Source organism: Cyprinodon tularosa, unplaced genomic scaffold, assembly GCF_016077235.1.
Source record: "Cyprinodon tularosa strain WSP-4 unplaced genomic scaffold, ASM1607723v1 ctg15, whole genome shotgun sequence".
NCBI classification, from domain to species: domain Eukaryota; kingdom Metazoa; phylum Chordata; class Actinopteri; order Cyprinodontiformes; family Cyprinodontidae; genus Cyprinodon; species Cyprinodon tularosa.
The window spans coordinates 1278632-1299610 of record NW_024038331.1 but is presented as its reverse complement, the minus strand read 5'-3'; the positions used below and the strand labels follow the sequence as shown (position 1 = coordinate 1299610).

General features: G+C 38.2%; 3 protein-coding genes across 3 annotated transcripts in view; 1 reads left to right on the top strand and 2 right to left on the bottom strand.

The window, feature by feature from the left end:
- Window positions 1-410: 410 nt before the first annotated feature.
- LOC119779629 (40S ribosomal protein S19) lies at window positions 411-5785 on the top strand. The gene is made up of 6 exons (XM_038279337.1): window positions 411-501; window positions 724-794; window positions 1993-2093; window positions 3252-3435; window positions 4804-4858; window positions 5210-5785. Exons 2-6 carry the CDS (start codon window positions 724-726, stop codon window positions 5255-5257), a joined length of 459 nt encoding a protein of 152 aa, XP_038135265.1. The 5' UTR covers window positions 411-501; the 3' UTR covers window positions 5258-5785.
- Window positions 5504-9532, bottom strand: LOC119779628 (trypsin-3-like). The gene is made up of 5 exons (XM_038279336.1): window positions 9408-9532; window positions 9122-9275; window positions 8012-8265; window positions 6746-6882; window positions 5504-5729 (listed from the first exon to the last, which is right to left on the bottom strand). The coding sequence occupies exons 1-5, from the start codon at window positions 9445-9447 to the stop codon at window positions 5580-5582; spliced, it is 735 nt and encodes a 244-aa protein (XP_038135264.1). The 5' UTR covers window positions 9448-9532; the 3' UTR covers window positions 5504-5579.
- Window positions 9533-11573: 2041 nt separating this feature from the next.
- Window positions 11574-20979, bottom strand: part of LOC119779627 (histone-lysine N-methyltransferase 2B-like) — a 34527-nt gene continuing 25121 nt past the window's right edge. The window contains exons 24-36 of the mRNA XM_038279335.1: window positions 20789-20906; window positions 20090-20168; window positions 19613-19773; window positions 19277-19438; window positions 16869-19131; window positions 16128-16193; window positions 15853-15968; window positions 15641-15766; window positions 15300-15552; window positions 14809-14919; window positions 14620-14703; window positions 14408-14537; window positions 11574-13079 (exon numbers count right to left, since the gene is read on the bottom strand). Coding sequence (XP_038135263.1) covers window positions 12804-13079; window positions 14408-14537; window positions 14620-14703; window positions 14809-14919; window positions 15300-15552; window positions 15641-15766; window positions 15853-15968; window positions 16128-16193; window positions 16869-19131; window positions 19277-19438; window positions 19613-19773; window positions 20090-20168; window positions 20789-20906 — 3945 coding nt within the window. The 3' untranslated portion in view covers window positions 11574-12803. The remainder of the gene's footprint in view (window positions 13080-14407; window positions 14538-14619; window positions 14704-14808; window positions 14920-15299; window positions 15553-15640; window positions 15767-15852; window positions 15969-16127; window positions 16194-16868; window positions 19132-19276; window positions 19439-19612; window positions 19774-20089; window positions 20169-20788; window positions 20907-20979) is intronic.

The window sequence follows — 20979 nt, the reverse complement described above, 5'->3', positions numbered from 1 at the left end:
CAAGTACAGCAAAGTAAGTCGATTTCCAGACAGAATTACGAGTTTTAAAGTCAAACATTGGAGTTACTTACCCTCCTTTGATGCATTCTTCTCCAAGACGACTTCCCCTCTGTTGCCGTCTGTACCGCAGTAGTCTTTAAAAGAGCTTTTGAATCTGTTTAGAAAAAAGTCAAATAAGAGGGGAGGAAAAAAACTGTCACAACACTACCCCCTGCTGGATACAATATGAATTACTTGATTTTATTTATGTAATATGTTTTTACAATATTATTAAACCGTCACATCTATAAAATAAGATGTTGTGGATAAAAAATAAATAAATATGACCTTTAAAACGGTTTGAATTGTTAGGACGAACAGTAAAGCTTCATCCTTTCCATATGCGGACAGTCTTCCTCCATCCCTCATCATCATCATCATCATCATCAGCAGCAGCATCCTCCCTTTGATGCTTCGACTACACCGAGATACGTCCAGCCTGGGGAACTTGTGGCTTTTAAAGTAAATCAGAAAAATGTGATACTAGACATAAAAATAGATCAAATATGTCCTATAGTGCGATGCTTGGCTACCTAAAGCATCAGATTTAGCTAGGCTACCGTTAGGCTACCGTTAGCAAGAGGGAGACGTTTCTTACTGCGACACGCGCCACATTCCAACCGCCCCATCTCTGTCATGTTTAGAGGAATTTATTTGCTTATTTTCTCCTGTTTGTTTTTCTAGATGCCCAGTGTGACGGTGAAAGATGTCAACCAGCAGGAGTTTGTCAAGGCGTTGTCAGCTTTTCTCAAAAAGTAAGTAAACCAGAAGGTGAAGCCATACTTTCTGCGCTCACTGCCCGTCAATCAACCAGTCTGAAGTACCTGATGCAGTTTGATGAGGATGAGGAGGAGCTAATTGGTTTCTATGGAAGAGGATTAGTTCATGGAAAAATTAGTGGAAAATAAGAAAGTTAACTGATTTTTAAATGTTATTTCAGTTTAATATGGCAAAAATGTCAGAATTGTGAGAACAAACTCAGAATTGTGAGAAAAAAGTGAGAATTATGAGAAAAAAAGTCAGAATTCTGAGATTAAAGTCAGAATTGTAAGGAAAAAAAGTCAGAATTCTGAGATTACAGTCAGAATTGTAAGAAAAAAAAGTCAGAATTCTGAGATTAAGGTCAGAATTCTGACTTTTTTCTCATATTATACTGAAATACAATTTAAAAATTACTTAACTTCATCTTCGTCCTCTTCCTTAGGTTTCCTTGTTAATAATGAAGGGATATTCTTTTTTATGATTTTTCAAATTAAAATTTTTTGTACTTTTATAATTCTTGTCATTGTTATTTCCATGGAAAATTGCAGAAATATAGTATGTATCTATACACACAAAAAGTAAAATTATATATACAAAAATAAAAAGGATAACACTTGCTATAAGGCTAAATTTATTTCATTATTTAGATAAATACATTTTTAAATAAAGAAAGAAAATTGAATAAAAAGAAATGTATTAAATGGCCATCTGTGATCTTTGAATTGAAACTTAAAATGTAATTAACCAACCTGATTAATTACATGTGTGTTCTCAGGTTGAAAACAATATAAAAAGAATAAAAGTTTTTTGGTTTTTTTATCCACGGATCCAGTTATCCATCATCATCCATCCATCCGTCCGTCCATCCATCCATCCATCCATCCATCCATCCATCATTGTATTGAACATTGCAATGACCATTGTTATTATTAATGTTAACTCTTCTTCCTAATCTTTTTGCCATCAAGTTAAAATGTCATTCACTCTTTCAATTAAGTCTCGGGAAATGTGAAAATTGACCTGGTTTGATCATATAAAATTATTAGCTGTTTTACTCATTGTTAAAAAAAATAAAAATCTGGTTTGCATTAAAACCCCCTATAATTTTTTACTTTATTTAAGGACATTCATCTCTCTTATTTCTTTGCTGTTAAACCTAATCATCTTATTTTTATTTTGTGTGTTTTTCAGGTCTGGCAAACTCAAGGTCCCAGAGTGGGTTGACACTGGGAAGTTAGCGAGACACAAAGAGCTGGCACCCTGCGATGACAACTGGTTTTACACCAGAGCAGGTTGCTTGGACTTGATTTTATTAGGCACCTGAAGGGCAACTTGTTTGCAACAAGTAGTAGCAGCAGCCATCAAACAATGATAAGAATAATAACACATATAGATATGTATGTATCCGTGAAGAGAGTGATTACAGCTAAAACCTTAAAGAATTTATTTATATATATATATATAGTTATTGACACCCAGTGCAAAAACTATATATATATAAATATCCATCTATATAAATACCCATATAAACACCCTGTGCAAAAACCCTGTATAATAATCCTGCCATAAAAAAAAAAAAGTTGCCATATGTGGATGCACTGTATATACTGTATATATCCCATGCACCTTTTTCTCCTTTGGCACATTCTTCTTCTCTATTTGACTAGTTGAGCTGATGTAACGAGTACATTTCTCCACTGTGAGATCAATACCGACAATCAATCAATCAAACTGCAGTAATTTTATAGCCACATTAAATCCGGTTGTCTTACCTCTATCCATTTATAGGAAACAGATTTTATAGCACCATGCACCACTGTCACTGATGCTCCTACCAGCTGATTGGTTAAAGTGCTCACTGAGCTGCCATCTTGATTACCATCAGTATTAGCCCCGCCCACTAACTTTAATTGGCTGAGAGAGCAAATAAAAAAAACATGTCCTACAGCAGTAGGCCATAAATATGTCTATTTATTTGTTAGTTGTGACTTTGTTTGGAAGTTTAATAAAAACAAAAAAATAATTTTTACATTTATTTTTTCAATGTTCAGACTTTTGGACCTCCACGGCTTCACAGCAGGAAGTGTTCAAATGTACATTTTAGGATTTGTAATCAGTCGTCGTTCAGATGTGCATCTTTTTGAATATGAATCATTGAATGCAATAAGCACAATAGAAATTAAAGCTCTGATTAATTTAACTGTACAACTATTTCTCTAATAAAGGAATAACTAAGATATTTGATGTTGATAAAGTGCTGAACTTCACTTTATCTTTGTCTCTTTCTCCCTGTAATGTCCAGAGATATTCCAATCCTTCTCAGATGTCCTTTTGATTTACAATCTCAATCAAAAGTTGTACATTGCAGCAAATGTCACAGAAGGTGGAATGGAATAATTGTATGTTTAATATGATAAAACCAGTTCTTTTTTTTTTTGACTCCTCACTAGCATCCACAGCCCGTCACCTTTACCTACGAGGCGGTGTAGGAGTGGGCGCTATGATCAAGATCTATGGCGGGCGTCAGAGAAATGGTGTATGCCCCGCCCACTTTAGCGTGGGCTCTAGAAACGTTGCAAGGAAGGTTCTTCAAGCCCTGGACGGCCTTAAGATGGTGGAGAAGGATCCAAATGGGTAAGAAATGAGAGCAAGTAAACTTTTTAAAAAAAAATAATATTAACCAGTATTTCTCCAGTCTCTTACAAACTATTGGCGGTCCCCCAGAAAGAACAATTTGAACCCAAAATCCTGTCATCAAGATAACTTTTAAAGAATGCAAGAGAGTCTGGTTGCATGATGCAAAAGTTCAGAAAACCAGTGATTATTAAATTATAAGCCTGAAGATTGAAGCAGCTGCAGAAATCTTTCACTTTAGTGGAAGAATCTATCAACAGTATGACTAATAACTTTGGATCCCATTGTTCTGATCTCACTGTTTAGTGTTCCACAGCAATCTGACTGTTACAGAGACAGAAACATGGTTGCTCGTGCTTCTCTTGCGCACAGGCATTTATCTCTTCAACAGGATACAAATCCTGCAATCGAGACCAAAGGGCTTATTGTTTGGAGGAAATTTAAAATAGAGGTGTTCTGAAATGTTCAACATAACCTGGAGGTCTGATTTACTGATAATTCCATAAATTTTCGGGGGAAGTTGATTAGAAATTCTGCTAGGAACAGCTCAGCATATGTTTGGAGTTCACATCAGCTTGGTTTTAAAACAGATGGGTTAGACAGTCCTTTTTATTGTTCTACAATACGTTTTCAACTGTTCTCCATTAGAGTTTAAATTAAATTACCAAAAACTAGTGAAATATTTCTGCTCTGGGTTTTTCTTTTCTTTTCTTTGTATAATTTCAGTTTTTCTTTAGCATGGTAATTATCATGTTTACTATTTCCTAGTGTGTGGGATTCATATGTTCAAATGTTTCAACAGCAAAAAAAATAAATAAATAAAATGTGTGAACTTGATGTCGATATGTTTTGGAAATAACAATTTAAAACAAGACAAAAGCTTAAATGAAAACTTCTAACTGGGTTTAAACAGGCCACAGTGCAGACCAAAATCTAATACAGAATTTAAAGCAAGGCTTGAAAAGATGGATCTTACATAAATGTCCTAAATCAATCTAAATGAACTTGAACTGTTTTGCAAAGAAGAATTGTTTTCTCTAGAAAGTTGGAAGGTAGACACATATCTCATAAACATTAATTATCTCTAATTAATTATCCCTAATTGCAACAGAAGGTAAGTCTGCAAAGTATTGGTTCAGGTGTGCATTCAGGTGTAAATGCAGATGCACACCACACTTTTAATTGAAAATCCATTTTCCTTTCTGTTCAGCTCTGCTATGTTGTGTCAGTCAATCACACAAACTATACATTATTATAGTAATGTCGCACAAAAAAAAAAAAAAAATATATATATATATATATATATATATTCAGGACATTGTATTTAACACTGAATTGGTGTCTAATCATTAACATTTGTCCTCACAGAGGTCGTCGGCTAACTCCTCAGGGCCAGAGGGACTTGGACAGGATTGCTGGTCAGGTGGGTTTTCAACGTAGAAATATCATAACTTTAATATAACTTTATAAAAAAACAAAAACCCACCAAATAATTAATTTTTTTCAGAAATGAAATTCGTGATATTCAGGTAAATTACAGAGAAAAGGTCTCTAAGATAAAAAAACAAACAAAAAAAACAAGCAGACAATCAAAGAGAGTTTTAAACCAAAGCAAAAAATATATATATAATATAACCTGGAGCCGCTTGGACACAGCTGATGGTTATTTACTGACAGCGCATCTGTAAGGAATTGCACAATACCTTTATTTAGATGGTGATAGCTTATATTTATTACTTCTCTTTCAACTTTGTGTTTCCTTTTGTGTGTCCAGGTTGCCTCAGCAAACAAGAAACAGCGAAGTTTACAAAGCGCCGCCTGAGGAAAGCATCCACAGCATATTTACGCCTGTGAAACACAGTTATCTATTACTGTATATTTAGAAGTTTGCTTGACTTTCCATATCAGCCTGGTCCTAACAGCATCCAGGGAGAGAATACAGCAAGATGCATGCATGTGTAGTGGAGTAAAACTGAACGTGTGAACCAGTGACAAACATGAGCATGTTAAAGTTGTTGCTATCCACTGAGAAATTATAGAGACTTACAAAAAAACATATGCAATAGACCTCCCTGAAAAAACAGATTTTATTAATTTGTTGATTTAGCAGTAAATCCAGCTGATACATTAATGGATAGGTGAATTCAGTTGTTGCGCATGGTGGAGTTGATCCAGCTGTTGTAGCGGCACACACGGGCGTAGACGCTGGGGTGTCCCTGCATGGCGCAGTCATAACCCCAGGAGACAACTCCCTGCAGCTGACCGCCGCACACCAACGGACCACCGGAGTCACCCTGCAGGCGGAGGGGGGAGCTGATCAATAAAGACATTGTTCTGTCATTCCTCATAACCCAGGACTGCTGTTTGATTGTATGGAGATGTATGAGTCAAGTAGAGAAAAAAAAAATATCATACCGAAAAAGTAAAACTGGGGTTTATTTATTTATTTATTTTTACCATTTTAGGATATTTTTGGAACAAGATGAAATGGCAGATAAGTAGGCCAAAAACTAATGATGACAAGAAAGGGTAAAATATTAGAATATTATTTAAAGATATAGATAAAAAAAAGATATATAATAAGATAAGAGTAGCACCAGTTATGTGTTCTTATTTTACAGGCAATTTGAAAATATCACTAATATCTTACTATATCACTAGAGATGCTTCAACACAAGGGAGCAACCAGATAAAAAACAGCAATTAATCTGCAACGGTTTAAATGGGAATCAATGGGAGGAAAACGGCTTAAACGCCTTGAAGGGTATATTAATATTCAAGCAAAATATGTGTGATTCTTCTTATCAACACAGAGTCAATTTTGACCAAAAATGCAATAAGAGTGGAGGGAGGAATGTGAAGCATGTATGTTTAAGATTCTAAGATATGGAAAATGGGGGAAAAAAATGGTTTTCAGGGAAAATTTTGTAAATGATTGTTACAGTTATAAGCAAAACTTTTACCAGTGTAACTTATTAACACAACAAATAAATATTCCGGTTATCATTAATGCTATTTTTTAATCCATTCTTTATTATTGTACAAGAAGTTTTAAATACTGTCAATTGCCTTAGAGTAAAGGTATTCATTACTGGCAACTGTTAGTTTTCTATTAAGATTATTTTCTGTGATTTACTAACATGAACTCAAATTATTGCTGATTTTGTTTCATAATTTACTAAGCAGTTATTATAATATTTAAGATTTCCTTTACGTTAAACCATTGAATTATACAAAGATCTATGAGGCAAAGATAAATCAATGTTTTAGGTTCAACAACACTTAGCTGGTGTGGATTCTAACTCCTCACCTGGCAGCTGCTGGCGCCTCCATGCATGAATCCAGAGCACACCATGTTGTCAGTGAAGAGGTGTGGGTATGCATTCCTGCAGATACGGTGGTCAATGATGGGCTGTTTCAAACACTGAAGTCTGTCTGGGTAGTTGCCTGCATTAAAAGAGGGATAAGTATTAATTTATACATCTATTTACATTTCTGTCTGAAAATGCATCTCCTAGCCACAGGGGAAAAAACTAGTAATATAATATGCAAACGTATATAAAAGTTAGCAGAATATGAAAGGGGTAAATTAGTGATTATTGCTAGTTGAAACTGTCACCATTTGATTTCTCTGTCTATTACATAAGTAAAATAAATTTGAGTTCTGATCACAATTACCTCCACAACAGACATTTCATCCCTCCCCACCTCCCTTCTGCCCTCTGGGAAGAGGCTTCCTAGCATCCCCTGCAGGTTTCACAACAGCTTTTTCCTTGCTGCCATCAGACCGTATAACTCTAAACTGGACTCTGCCAATGTTGGTGAACTTTTATAATCCTTTTTAAATAGAACAAAACTCAATGTTCTACTGCATTTTGCACCATATTTATTTTGCAATGAGCTAAACGTTTTTCATATTAATGCCCTTTTGCACCATTATTTTAAACTGGTTTCTTATTCTTCTATATTTTTTACATTCTGATTACTTCTGCACTTTATATTGATGTTTATCTTACCACAACTGCAATATCATTACACTGTTGTAAGCTGTATGCAACAAAATCTATATGCAATCTGTGCATACAAAATGATAATAGTATATAATGACATGATAATAATAAATAATGATACTGAATGATAATTTAAGACTCTAATTAGCTGGATTTATGTTTGTTTTTTTAAACAGGGGATTTTTTTTAGATTATTTTCTTAATTATGACAACCAAACAAATCCTCCCCTACATGAACTGTATGTACCCTCCTTATTATCATTTTTGAAGAGTGGCTAAGTGATTTTAGTAACATGTCACAATCATACCAGAGGGAAACAGGAAGTCAGAAATTGTTAGATGATAAAAAAAAAACAATGGTGTTAAAAGCAACAGTTCTCATTGAGTCTTTGGCATCACTGATATAGTTTTGGTTTTATCATTGATTGGATACTTTAAAAATGTTTTTACACCTTTTTCACATGGTGACTTTCTTCAAATCCCTTTGCATTGCAGATTCTGTCAGTGACCACCTTCCATTAAGGCTCTAGATATCATAACTATTACTCCTTTCTCCCTTCACCTACTTCCACTGGGGGAGGTGTTGCCCCACCCGGACACCAGGCAGTTCTCATCAGCCACTGGGCAGCGACTAGGCAGGGACACAGTCTGGACGTAGCTGTTGATGGTGGCGGGCCGGCTCAGCTTGATCAGCATGATGTCGTTGTCCAGGTTGTATCTGTTGTACTGAGGATGCTTGATCAGCTTGGAGGCGGAGATCCACTGCTCGGTGCCTTCATTTACAGCGATGTTGTGCTCACCAAGACGCACCTGGATGCCGCTGGTTGACAGGAAGCAGGGGTCACATTGTAGATGTTAGATATATTTGAGGAGTGGACAGCTATTTTCATGTTAGCAGATTTTCCTCACATGAGCTGTGCAGCTCCTGCAGAGTTACCTCTGATGAATTTTCTCCTCACTATCCTTTGCTAAAGGCAACTGGTGGCAGGATATTTTATTGATGGGTATCACAATGATGTTGCAGGAATACGACTAAAACAGTTTTTTGACTTTCAGTTATTTAAAAATAACATAATTTACATTTCATGTTTGGAAAATACTTAGTTTTGGTTAATGAAATAAAGTTCCTGATTGTTATTGAACAAAATGTGGAAAAGTTCAGTGTTGGTCAATTTCTTCTGTGAGGTTCAGCATTTTTCTTCGTAAATCCATTTGGAAATTATAAAATAAATGGTAAAATACTTTCGATATATTTCTTTTTTTTTTAACATAAACCAGTTCCTGCCTGATGAGATGATGAGATTTCTCAGAAATAAACCCTGCTTGTGTCATGTTTAAAAATGTTGAGATAAAAAATTTAGATTGAGATTTTGTTGGTGACAGACTGCTGGTAGCAGAGACTTAATATAAAACAATTATTTGTAAAGTTGTGTTAACCTGACTGACATATCCTTTAAGTTTAGAGACTCTTAAGAGTAACCTTTAATTTCAAGACTTGGAAAACTATAGCAAAACTTTGTGCTTTTCAGACTCTTCAACACAATGTTGGATTTTCCATAAAAATAATAAGAAACTAACCAGATCCAACAGCTTCTAGTGACCCACAGATAAAAGCAGCCTGGAACATGTGTCAGATTTGGGAGAAATAAGGTGTAGAAATGACTTATTTTACTCACGACTTGTAGCAGTGAGCGGCAGAAATGACCCACAGGCTTGAGATGAGAGATCCCCCACAGAAGTGGTACCCAGCGTTCAAAGACACCTGGTAGGGAACGGAGTGTCTGGGGCACTCATATCCTCCGACAACTTTCTGATCTTCAGCTGCAACAACTGAAAGAGAAAATATAATCTGTGCTGTGGAGAAGATGCTGAGAAACACTAAGAGGGAATGTGTTGAGCTACACAAGAAATATGTAATATTGTAAACTATGTTATATTGTAAATAAAATAGTCCAGTCTTACATGCTGCGCCAACAAATGACAGGAATATGAGGATCTTCATGGTTGGGTTTGTCTGTGTGTGGATCTAGCCAATAGCAGGGCTCCTTATAAACCTCTCTGCTGCCTTTACATCGAACCTTATCAAGCTAAGAGCTGGGAAGGGTCCATATGGTTCATATGGCCTAAAGAAAGAGAGACCTTGACTTATGTCCAAAATGAAGCTTGATGTCTTCAGGCTGCTTTAGTTCACTTTATATCATGCAAAGAAAATTTACATTAAGACATAAAATATTTCAACACATTTAAGGGACAACAAAGCATATATATATCTATATATATCTATATCTATATATTTATATATATATATGTATATATATATATATATATATATATATATATATATATATATATATATATATATATATATATATATATATATATATATATATATATATATCATGGTCCTATATACTATCGGATTGCAGCCTGCAGGTGTCTGCTCTCATATCAGCAAAAGGCACCAGGAACATTTGTATGATTCCCAACAAACCTGATAAGAGAGTCCCAGACTGCAGGATTTAGAGGGAGGAAAAAAAAACAAAAAAACCAATAATATCAGCTTTAAAACTCTTGAATATTGAGGAAGAGTTAATCACATCTGAGCTACCTGTAAAACATTAATCTCAAACATCATTATGGCATTATTCAATTTAATATCTAACATAAAAGTGTGTTTAATATATTCCACTCCAAAATTCTAATTTAAAAAACCTGATATTAATTTTCCCCCCTTACCCAAAATCAAATAAAACCAAAAAAATCTGGTTCTTGTTTGATAATATAAAGCAGGTGAGATTAGAAAGAAGTTATCCAAACCAGCTAAAATCTATGTTAATATGCTATTTTTAATGCTAAAACTAACGACAGCTCCAATCAAGTGCTTTAATAAAAATTAAAAAAGTACCGTAAATTTTGTGGATCACTGTGGAGGACGTTTTGGACCGATCTCAGAATTCTGCAGAATTAGTTTAATTTAGGGACTCAGGAAAGCGTTCAAATGTTAGTTTTTTATGCCTCATGAAACAAGAACAGGCTTTCAGTAGGACAGCTCAAAACCCTCCTTCTATCTTTTGTAGATATGGATTTTGTATTTTACGTTAGATCACAGGTACTCTACACAATTCTCTAATAGAAACCCAATCCATGGTTTCACATTATGCTCTCCACGTCCTAAAGCAGCCCAAGGCCATCACACTACCACCACCGTGTTTAACATTCAGTAGATATACTCTTTCTCTGAAATGTTACATAACTTTTAAGCAAGTACTGACAGTAAACACAGCCTGAAAAAAAAAAGCTTTTCTGTCTCATCCAAAGTACATTTCATTTGGAAGTCTTTAAATCAAAAGATATTTTGGGGGAAATTGTGAAATGAAGCATTTTATCCTGTCAGGTTAGTAGTTATGGGCTGCTCTGCATGGAATTTGCATGTTCTCCTTGAGCATATGTAAGTTCTCTATGGGTACTCCAGCTTCCTCCCAGTCTAAAAACATGACTGTTAGGTTAATTCTCCCTAGATGTGAGTGTGTGTGAATGATAGTTTGTCGTAGTGTTACCCAGCAGGACACCAGCACTCTTCGGGACCCTGCTTGGGATAATGGTGACTAAAAATGAATGGATGGATGGAAGGAAGGTTAGTGGTTAATGGAATCATAAGGCCTGCTATGTTTAGATGTTTCTCTGGCTTCTTCTGTGACCTCCTGGAGAGTTGATGCAGCATTCTTGACTTCTACACATTGGAGACTCGTGTTTTACTTTTTCAAACCTTAATCATTTTCTTTTTCCATTTTGTTAGATATATTCTGTTTATCTTAAACATTTCACAGGTTTAACAGTAAGCCGATCTGGGCTTGGCTGGTTAGATTGCACAAAACTTTTTGTAAATCAGTTTATTCACAATCTTCTTTTTCCATATAGAGCATCATGGGTTTGGATAATATTTTTTCTTAATAAATAATGTTTACCTTTCAGTTGGTAAATGAATCCACATCAGAAGCACAGTGAAAAAGAATAATGGTCATACAGTAGGGTAAAATACATACAGTAAGAAAAAAAGCAGAGGGAGAAGTGTGTCAATATCAAAAAGTCAATAACGATAAGAGTTCCTGAACAAGAAAAGGAGGCATCTGAAACTTTGAGAAATTTTATTCAACATAAATAAAAAAAAAAGTAAAAAAATATGTAACAGGTTTAGAAATTCTTTATACAAGTTTTACATTAACAGTCCCTCTGTATTATGGATTTGCAACTGAAATTCGATTAGGATTTCAAACGAAGACAAAAAATATACAGCCAGTGACTTCATGTGGTTTCCCAATGCGTGGACTTGTGTTTAGTACAGTAGTTTATGCTTATTAGTACTCACACGCATTCCTCTAGAATTAGAAAGATTTAACAACAAAGTGGTGTTTAATTAAATACAATGTTACTATATGAAAAATGAAAACTTAGATGAGGAAAACCTGAGAGATGTGAGGACGAAGAAACCAGGAAAGCTTCGTCTCAGTTTAACCTTCAGCTGTTTAAAAGCTCAAACACGCTGCTTCCGATTGGTTTCAATAGACATTTATTGTTCAAATATACAAAAAGATTTAGAAAAACGACTGCATGGCAGAAGCAAATCCTGCAACAAGAGAACTATCCCTCATTAGTCACAATACACAAAAAAACAACAAATAAAGAAGAGAATATCAGCTGGATAAAAACTTTTCTTCCATCACAAATAAAAATGGCAAAACGGAACTGACAGCAGATGGAAAAGGACTATTAAAACAGACTTTTTGGGGGGATAAATAACATCAGGATCTAAAACAGTGAATTCCCTGCTGACCGGAGATGAGTTCAAATGTAGCTGCTCTACAATATACACAAGGTGCAATGGGTGTAATTTGTTTACTCTGTCTGGAAAAGGAAACGTGTCCAGTCTGCTGCTGCCGCGCTGCCAGAGGAGGTTGTGTCAAAGTAAGGTGCTGAATAAATTCTCCTCATTCCCCTCTTTTTGATCCTGTATTTGCAGGCACGCTCTTCCAGCAGCATAACGACGGGCCTCCTTTACTCTAATAACTGCCACCGGGGTCTGCTGGTGAGCTCCATACGTGGGTGTTTTGGTAATTATCTGTCTAGACTCAAATTCAGCAGAAGTCACAAACAAAGGACACCTTGAGAGAGTGCAGCGGGAAAAGGGTAAGCCTACTTTAAATCCAAAGGAACGCTACACACGTCTGCACTCAGGAAACTAACCAAGGATTTGAGGACAGTCATGAGAAGATTTGTTTTTAAATCAAGCTCTTTCCATATATACATATAAAAAGATGGCTTTTTTCTGTACTCAAAAGCCGATGGTTGTGACCAGGATGTCTAGTTAAGGTAGCGGCGGCACCGCCTGGCGCCGCAGTTGCAGTGCAGCTTGTTTTTGTCATCCTCGATGGGGAACTTGTAGTCATAGGTGAGCTCTTCGCCCCGGTAGATCTTCCTCAGGGCGAAGATGACGATGTGTTTGCGTCCGTCCACGTTGATGACGCGAGAGTAGCAGTTCGGCTCGCAGGAGTGGTTGATGAAGCGGGCTGCGTTGCCTTGCATCGTCGCATCGACCACATCAAAGTCATCAATGCGGAACATGTAGCAGCCAATGCCCTAGTGTAAAAAAAAAAAATAAAATTATACAGCTGAAGCTTCATATAATCCAATTGAAATTAAATAACTTTTGCTGATTACACAGAGAGAGAGAGAGAGAGAGAGCTGTACATCCATCTTTATAAATGTATTACTCCTAATTTTTATGATTATGTCTTGCAGCTAGAGAAAAGTTCTACACAAGTTCAGTTTTTGCTAATCCAGCGTCTGGTGTTTTGCATGTGCATAAAAGCTTAAAAGATCACGATGCGTCGCATCCAAGTTTTGAAAAGCTTCAAGAGGTGCCACACCAAATGGTTAAAAAGGGCTGCAGGACCTCTTGATGCCCATTTATGAGCGTCCATCTCAGACATTAAATTTAAACAGGACATACCTGAAACTTAAAATCTGTGAATGTGGCATTGGAGTCAATCACTTAATGTTACAACTGAATTTTTTCTGTTATAAAAGTTTCAAGCTTATGTCGTTGAAGCATCTCAGTCAGATATTACTATAGCGAGTCATCATGTAATGATGGCTCGGCCTACTGGGCTCCACAAAGCTTTCTTCAACCCCTGGTGATGAGGGGAAAAAATCCTCCACCTCAGAAGATCCATCTGTGGCATAACCACCAGCGTCCCTCTGTTCCCTCTCCATGCTTTACCCCGTCTCGTTAACAGCCCCGCTAAACCCCAAACTGCTTCTGGGCTATGGTTATGCTTCTTTTCAGGGTAAGTTATACTTTAAGTGGTTCATTTAGACAGCGAAATAACCAGAAAAACTTATGTTTTCCATAACGATCCAGATCTGGCACATATTTAAATTGATTAACACAATTTTCAGGACCGTGTAGGAATGATGAAAGGGTTCACAGATACATGGGGAGAGAAAAGCAAAGGCTAAAAGGTTATTCAGGAGTTTAAGAGGAAAGTCTCTAGTACTTTTCTCTGCTGGAGTCTGTCTGTTAAAGTGAAAGCAGCCATCTACCATGATATTTTAGAGCACTGAAGGATAAATACAGACAGACTGTGTGAGAAAAGATTTCTTAAAAAATATATATATATATTTTTTTTTTAAGTATAGCAGCTCTCATTCTTCTAGAAGCTGCTTGAACTCTCCTAAATGTTTTCTAATAACTGTTAAATCGTGCAATATTTTGAATATGTTAAGTTGACAACAGCAATTTTTTTAGATTGCGCTTATTAATGTAACAATGAAAAATAACACGTGTTTGTATGGGTCAGGGATCACATCAAAGGATGCATTCAAATGTTTCAGAGTAACTTTTATACTTCTGCATCCAAACAGGATTATTTCAGGGCCCCTTGTGTAGAAAAACTCTCACTAACCTTACTGTCGTAATATTTCTCCCGTTTATCCGTCAGAACAGCCCGAATGACTGTGCCTGCATACTCGATCACCATCTCCCCAGCGTCGATGTTCCTCTTGCAGAAAAGGCCGCGGCCATGAATCGCAGATCTACGAGACAAATGTTCCTCCAGTTGGTTTGAATACAAGAAAAATATTGCATCTTCTCTAAAGTGTTTTTTTCTTCAGTTACCTGTAGACGCCTACTGCTTCTTTAGAGATTTTTTCCAAGTGCCTGAACCTCATTGCCATGGGTAGTTCACTGCTGGTGGCTCGTCTGGAGGAGGCAAATTAAAACAGAGATAGCATCAATGTGAGCCTGCTGCTTTCTTTTAGCCGCAGTAAAAAAAAAAAAAAAACAGTAGAGATTAGATTAAGAAACCTGGAGGCTTTTAGCGGGAACTCATCATCATCTTCATCAAATGGGCCTACTAACTCAGGGAGCGGTCTGTGTTGGGATGCCAGGAAGTTGAACATATCAAATGTTGCTTTCCTGTTCATAGATATGACAGAAGGGGAAGCACAAGTTAGCTTGTTAGCTTTTTAGAACAAGAACACAAAAACAAAAAACAAATTAAAGGCTCAGTGCAGATCTTTCAAAACTTTGAAAGACATACTCGGCCAAAATATTAGTGGATGAAAAACTTTCAGAACTAGCTGATATGTTATCATCTGTATATATTTTCTTTCTTGACTAACATATATTAATGTGATCAGTGTTATTAGAGAAGTAAATTCTTCCATGTTTTAGGAAATCTATTTATCTTTATTGAATTTTGTGAATTAATTTGATGAGACATTTTTTGTACATGTGAACTCCATTTAATTGCAAACCCTTGAGGTGAGCCTTTGTGTAAAGCAACCTGTCTGTACCTTGTGTAAACTTCAGCTCGAGCGCAGCCGCTCGGGTTGAGAGGCAGCTCCTCCTCAGCGTCTTCGCAGCGGTGGAAGCGGAAACGGTGTCGCTTGCAGCTGGCTGCGCCCTCCAGCTGCTCCAACAGGAAGATGACAGCGTCGTGGACAACTCCGAGGACCCGCTGGCCACTCATCACACCCAAAGGAAGCTGCTTCAGGTGGAAATCAGCTCGAGCGTCAAGGACGCTGTCAATCACAGCACGCCACGCCACTGTACCAGAAGAAACAAAGAAGAACTTATTGTCAATGGTTCTTCTTCTATTTCCACATTGATATCCAAGTAGCTGGGCTACTCCAACCTTCTATGCTGTTGGCCTTAACGCTGAAGCCGTCATCACTGGTGATTTCAAAGCGTAAGTGAGGCTGATTCATGCAAGTCTTCTTCCTGTATTTTAGTGCAGGGGCATCATCTTCAGAGCTAAAACCTGTAAAACCGGGAGTAAAAGCTGAATCAGTTTCATACACAAACACCAAACACAAGTGGATGATTAAGATCTGATGATTAAGAGACCTGCATACGGAGCCCAATCAGAGAGCTCTCCATGCCGGGAGCTGATCCACATGTGAGTTTTACACTGTGAGGGAACGCTGCTCCGTGATGGAGCCGGACACTCAGCCTGAGGATGCCTGGAAGGAGACAGAAAAAAAAACATTTAAATTAGCCTGTTTAGTAACGTGAAACCTTTCAAGTCAACCTTGTGTGTATTTTGTGTATTAAAGTAAAAATAATTCTTGAATCTCAATTGTGACCCGTTTTCTTTGAGGTTGTTTGTAAAACAAACTTACCTAAAATTATGTGTAGGAGGTGGCGGAACGGCGATCTTTATTCGCTCAGGATTACTCACTTTATCCCTGTCAGGATCAAGAGAAATTTTTGTTGATAAAGCGTTGATTCTGGAGACGCTTGGTTTGATAAAAAAAAATACAAGCCACCTATTATATACTTCCAGACTACCACTTGTTAAATGCCAGAATAATGTGGGATTTCTGTCTTTTTTGCTGGTAGGAGAGATAGGTGTTCCAAATTTGGTTTAAGGTCGATCAGAGGTAAAAGCTACTTCTCTAGAAGCACCATAAAAAGCCAGGTTACAGTTTCCATTAAAAAACCGGGATAAGAAAAAATTGATCTTTGAGGATATTTTTTGTGTTTTAATTGAAATTAAATTAAAATAAGCTCTCTAGAATCTATAAGCAAGTATTAAAATTAATTTTGATGAAATAACCCAAGCCGACTCTCCATGTACAGTCTTTAGTTTTAGCTAGGTATAGATGCCGACTCTGATAGCTCACACCCAAGTTATCCAGACTGTAAACAAACATTCTGTGTAAATAATGTCCAATTAAGCTCTGATCCTGCAGCTCATAAGAATTACAATTGCAGGTGGTTTAATACTCGTCTCTAAAAAGTACTAAATATTAGCAGAAAGGCTCTATGTAAGTTGAGTATAATTGCAAGTTAGTCAGAGATTTCAATTCTTTGTGTTCCAACTACAACCTTAGCATTTGATTCATTTTAAAATGTCGTACCTTGCTTCCTTAATGTCCTCTGATTCACTAGATGGATCCTTTAAAAAGTCTATCTTTGATTTCTTCTTGGACTGTCTTTCTGGAAGTGAAGATGCCCTCTTCACTCTGACCTGCTGGGACGCTAGTTGATTCTGGAAAATACTGTGGGACTCTGAACGCCCCGCCGGCGACTGATCTGAATCCTCCATGTCAGGGATTGGTGCTGGTTGTTGCTTCCTGGCCTTCTGCCTGAGAACGTTGTTGAGAATAGTCGGCGCCTGCCGCTGCGTCTCCATTTCGGTGGCTGTCACTCTATTGAGGATGGCCTGGGTGGTGCAGTCTTCGAACTTGGTGAAACTAGCTTGTGTAAAAGTCTGGATGCCAACTGGGATCGAAGGAGCTGGAGCCGCGGCCGGTTTCACTGGCAACACTTTGACAATGACTTTTTTCTCTGGCATTATGTGGTTGGGGAGAAGAGTGATGTTTTTCGAATTGGAGGAGCTGGGGGTTGGCTTTAAGACAACTTGTGGAACAGACTGGTTTGGACTGGTTCTACTGTGGAGGATTTTAGCGATTTGGTTTATTTTATTATACGCAGGTGAGTTTCCATCAAGGTTTTGGAAAGTGTTGGACTTGGGGTCTTTGACGAGAATATGACCCTGTCGGTTGACAAGCAAGACATGGCGGACAGGGGTCTGTTGGGCGGGTGGGTTCACTGTCCCAGACTGGTTCTGACTCCCCACAGCCTGCTTGGGAGCCTCCAATCTCGAGCTGTCCAAGCGGATCACGATGGGTCTGGCTGGATTAGGCGCAGGCTGAATGGGTATCGTGTTTAAGCCATTTATGATGATCGGGGAGGAGACTGAATGTGGAACTGCATGGAAAGAAGGAGAAGAGGCCGAGCCGATACCGATAGTCTGCCGGAGCTGAGGTGCTATGAGGGTGATGTTTGGGTTCAGCTGGAGATACTGTTTAGGTAGCAGAGGCATAGAGGGGCCTGTTGCACACAGTTTCCTCTTTACAATGATGGTTTTCTTCTGCAATGTAGGAGATTTTTTGGATTCAGATTCAGGGGAAAAATCTGGATCATTTAAATCGTCTTTAAACACATCACTGGAGTCATTGGAGGAACTGTCCTCTTTGTCGGGAGCTGCACTCTGGCTTGAGTTAACTGTCCTGCCATCTTTGGCTGAAACAAAATGACCTGATGATGGATCCAATATCAAGTCTCTCTGAGATGTTGGGGTCTCTGAGGTCAATGGGACCTCCTCTTCCTGCAAGGACAGGTCGTCCGTCATTGAATTGGACTCCAGGAAAACAGGTGAGGAAGAACTTTCCAGATCGTCCGGTTTGGATGTTTGGTTCTCAGTGTTTGACTTTGGCAGATTAAAGATGGATTCCAGCCTCCGCAGAGCAATTGTTAGATGTTTTGTAGGTGTTCCCTGAACGGCATGAGTTTCAACTTTGTCCTCACTTTCCTCTGCCTCTGACCCGCTGTCTGCACCGTCTAACTGGGAGATCGACTGTGTTGATGCAGGCTGACTTGAGGAGTCAGAGCCGCTTCCTGTGTTACACACGACTGTACGTGAAATCTTGGAGTAATGGCCTGAGTCTTCATCCTCAGAGCTATTCTCTTGATTGTCTTCTCGCATTTCCACATCTTGTGTCCCGCCCTCCGTTTGACTATTGCCCAGATCCACATTCTCAGCAAGAAGGGCCTCGTCAAACTCCAGCTTTGTGCCCAGAACTGAAACCACATCTGCGTCAGCGTCAAACATGGTATACGGCAGCTCCTGAGACATGAGCCGAGCTACTTCCTCCTCCAGGTTATCAGGGGCAAGGGAGATCCCATTCGTTGTGGCCACAGCAGCATCCTCTGCCTCAGATGATGCCAGGAAGTCTTGTGGGACCTCTGCAGTCACTGGCGTTGTGATTTTAAAGTTTTGCGCCCCTCTGGGAGAGTTGGTGACTCCACCTTCTCCAGGCGATAAACCCCCAGAAATGCTGGAAGCGGATCTCGAACTGGAGTTCCAGGCTGCAGAAGTTGGGTTTTGTTGAGAAAGAGGAGGAGAAGCTGATCCTAAGGTGGTGGATCTTGGAGGGGAGCTAAACCTAGTGCCTCTAGGTCCAGTGCAGCCTCCAGGACGGTGGCTCATTGTTCCACCTGGGTTGGTTTCTGTTGGCGAGGAGCTGCAGCGGCTTCTTGATGAGAGCCTGCGAGGCCGCCTGGTGTCATCAAGGTCCCTCAGAGTGAGGATGTGATGAGACTTATGAGGAGCAGACCCTGAAATCAAAGATAAAAGAAATCGCAGAAAATCTAAACAAAAGAAAACATTTAAAGGTTCCTATGAAGATAAAGAATCTGTGAGCTACAGTATCTGCAGATGAATATATAGAATAAACTAAAATAGAACAAATACGAGACAGACCTGGAGAAGGGAGGGGACGTGATGATCCTCCTGCTGGTTTCCTGGTCTGTGAGTAACCAGGACTCTTAGGGCATGATGTATTGAGCGTCTTCGAGTTGGGAGATGGGGTGGTGGACTTTACTGGGCTGGAAGGGGGGCTGCTGCGGTCTGGGGACTCCATGTCTGCTCATAAAAAGGTAAATACATACATATCAACAGCGTTTCATGATAACAATCCCAGATGATGTGTAACAATCTTTTCTTTTTAGTCCAGATCTTTTATATATATATATATATATATATATTGATTATTATTAGCTTTAGTTATTTTATTACTTATAATGGAAACCTGCTCACCTCTGTGGCGACTGGGACTATGGACTATGGTGTGGTTCTTCTCTCTGTCCGACCTGAGATCTTGCTCTTCACCAGGAAGAGGTGTGCTCACTTCTGTCACCTTACAGGTGTACCTACAGTGCCTGCGAGGGTCCACAGTACTCCAATACAACCGAGAGCATCTACAGATTAAAGGGAGAGAATTAGTTTTAAAAAATACTTCATAACAAGATGATCCTGTTGTAAACTCCTCAAAAAGTCACAGGAAAACTGGATTCAGTCTTTTTAGAAACAGTAACACATACCAGTTTTAACACTGCTTTTAAAAATGTTTATTTCAAGTGAACATTGCTGTTGTCTGAAAATGCATTATTAAAATATAAAGTGCACAAAAGGGTATAAGACATCAGAAAAATGCGTCTACTAACACCACAACTAATATATAGAAGTCCCTTAGAAATACCCAGGCTTGACTTTCTGTGAACAACGCGCACTTACTGATAACCAACAGGATAAAGCATCCTCCCATTTGAAGACAGCTCAGACAACACACCCAGTTTTTGAATCTGGAGAGAGCCTAAAAATGAAGGAGGGAAAAAAGGGAACATTTAGCACAGTAATATCCAAATTACAGAGAGAAAACGCAAGCTGTGCACTACAGCTACCATTAAAAGGCTACATTCTGAAACTGATAAATTCACCTTTTTAAGTCTACAAAAGTCCTCAGTTTCTATAGAGGCAGATGGTTGGGCTGCTAAAATATACCGCCATATTATAAAGTTGCAAAGGCACTGCTTTGAACCTGGTGTTAAATTGAAGTATTTTTTTAAACCATTTGTTGTACATATAGGAGTTGAAGCCCCATATGGCTAGACATAAAGAATACCCAATACCTTGTGCAAACAAAGAGTCACTGCAATCAGTTTGAATTACGGACCTACAACTTAATTTGCGGGACTTTTTGTTGTTATCTAACTATCTTTGAAAAGTTAAAATTCTAGCTGTAAGAGTATGAAGAGTAAAGGAAGGCAGAGTGTTTGCTGTGGATTTATTATAAGAAAGCCCAAATGATCCCTCAAAATGAAGTTACACAATAAACACAGCCCATAATACAACCCTGCACATGTTTCAGTAGTGCTTCATGAGTCAAAGTCTCACGGTACCGTGCACAGAATAAACAAACATGTTTATTCTTACCTATTGTCATGTTTATGGTTTCTGGCTCAAGGCCTGTTAGAAATTTTCTTCTGAGGTTGATCCCGTCAAAGTCCACATAAACCCGGCGAGGGACCTCAAAACCTTTCCCAGAAACCATCTGGAATCAAACAATCACAATGATTTCAAAGTTTTATGACAACAGAATCTGAAAAACAAAAAAGCTAAAAAAA

Bases quoted from the DNA above. Each gene is read 5' to 3' on its own strand.
- LOC119779629 (XM_038279337.1), top strand. From the start codon at position 724: ATGCCCAGTGTGACGGTGAAAGATGTCAACCAGCAGGAGTTTGTCAAG. The intron at 795-1,992 runs GTAAGTAAACCA...TGTGTTTTTCAG, and splicing joins TTGTCAGCTTTTCTCAAAAA to GTCTGGCAAACTCAAGGTCC. The intron at 3,436-4,803 runs GTAAGAAATGAG...TTGTCCTCACAG, and splicing joins GTGGAGAAGGATCCAAATGG to AGGTCGTCGGCTAACTCCTC.
- LOC119779628 (XM_038279336.1), bottom strand. From the start codon at position 9,447: ATGAAGATCCTCATATTCCTGTCATTTGTTGGCGCAGCAT. The intron at 9,276-9,407 runs GTAAGACTGGAC...TTTCTCTTTCAG, and splicing joins GTCATTTGTTGGCGCAGCAT to TTGTTGCAGCTGAAGATCAG. The intron at 5,730-6,745 runs GTGAGGAGTTAG...CTCCGCCTGCAG, and splicing joins GAGGCGCCAGCAGCTGCCAG to GGTGACTCCGGTGGTCCGTT.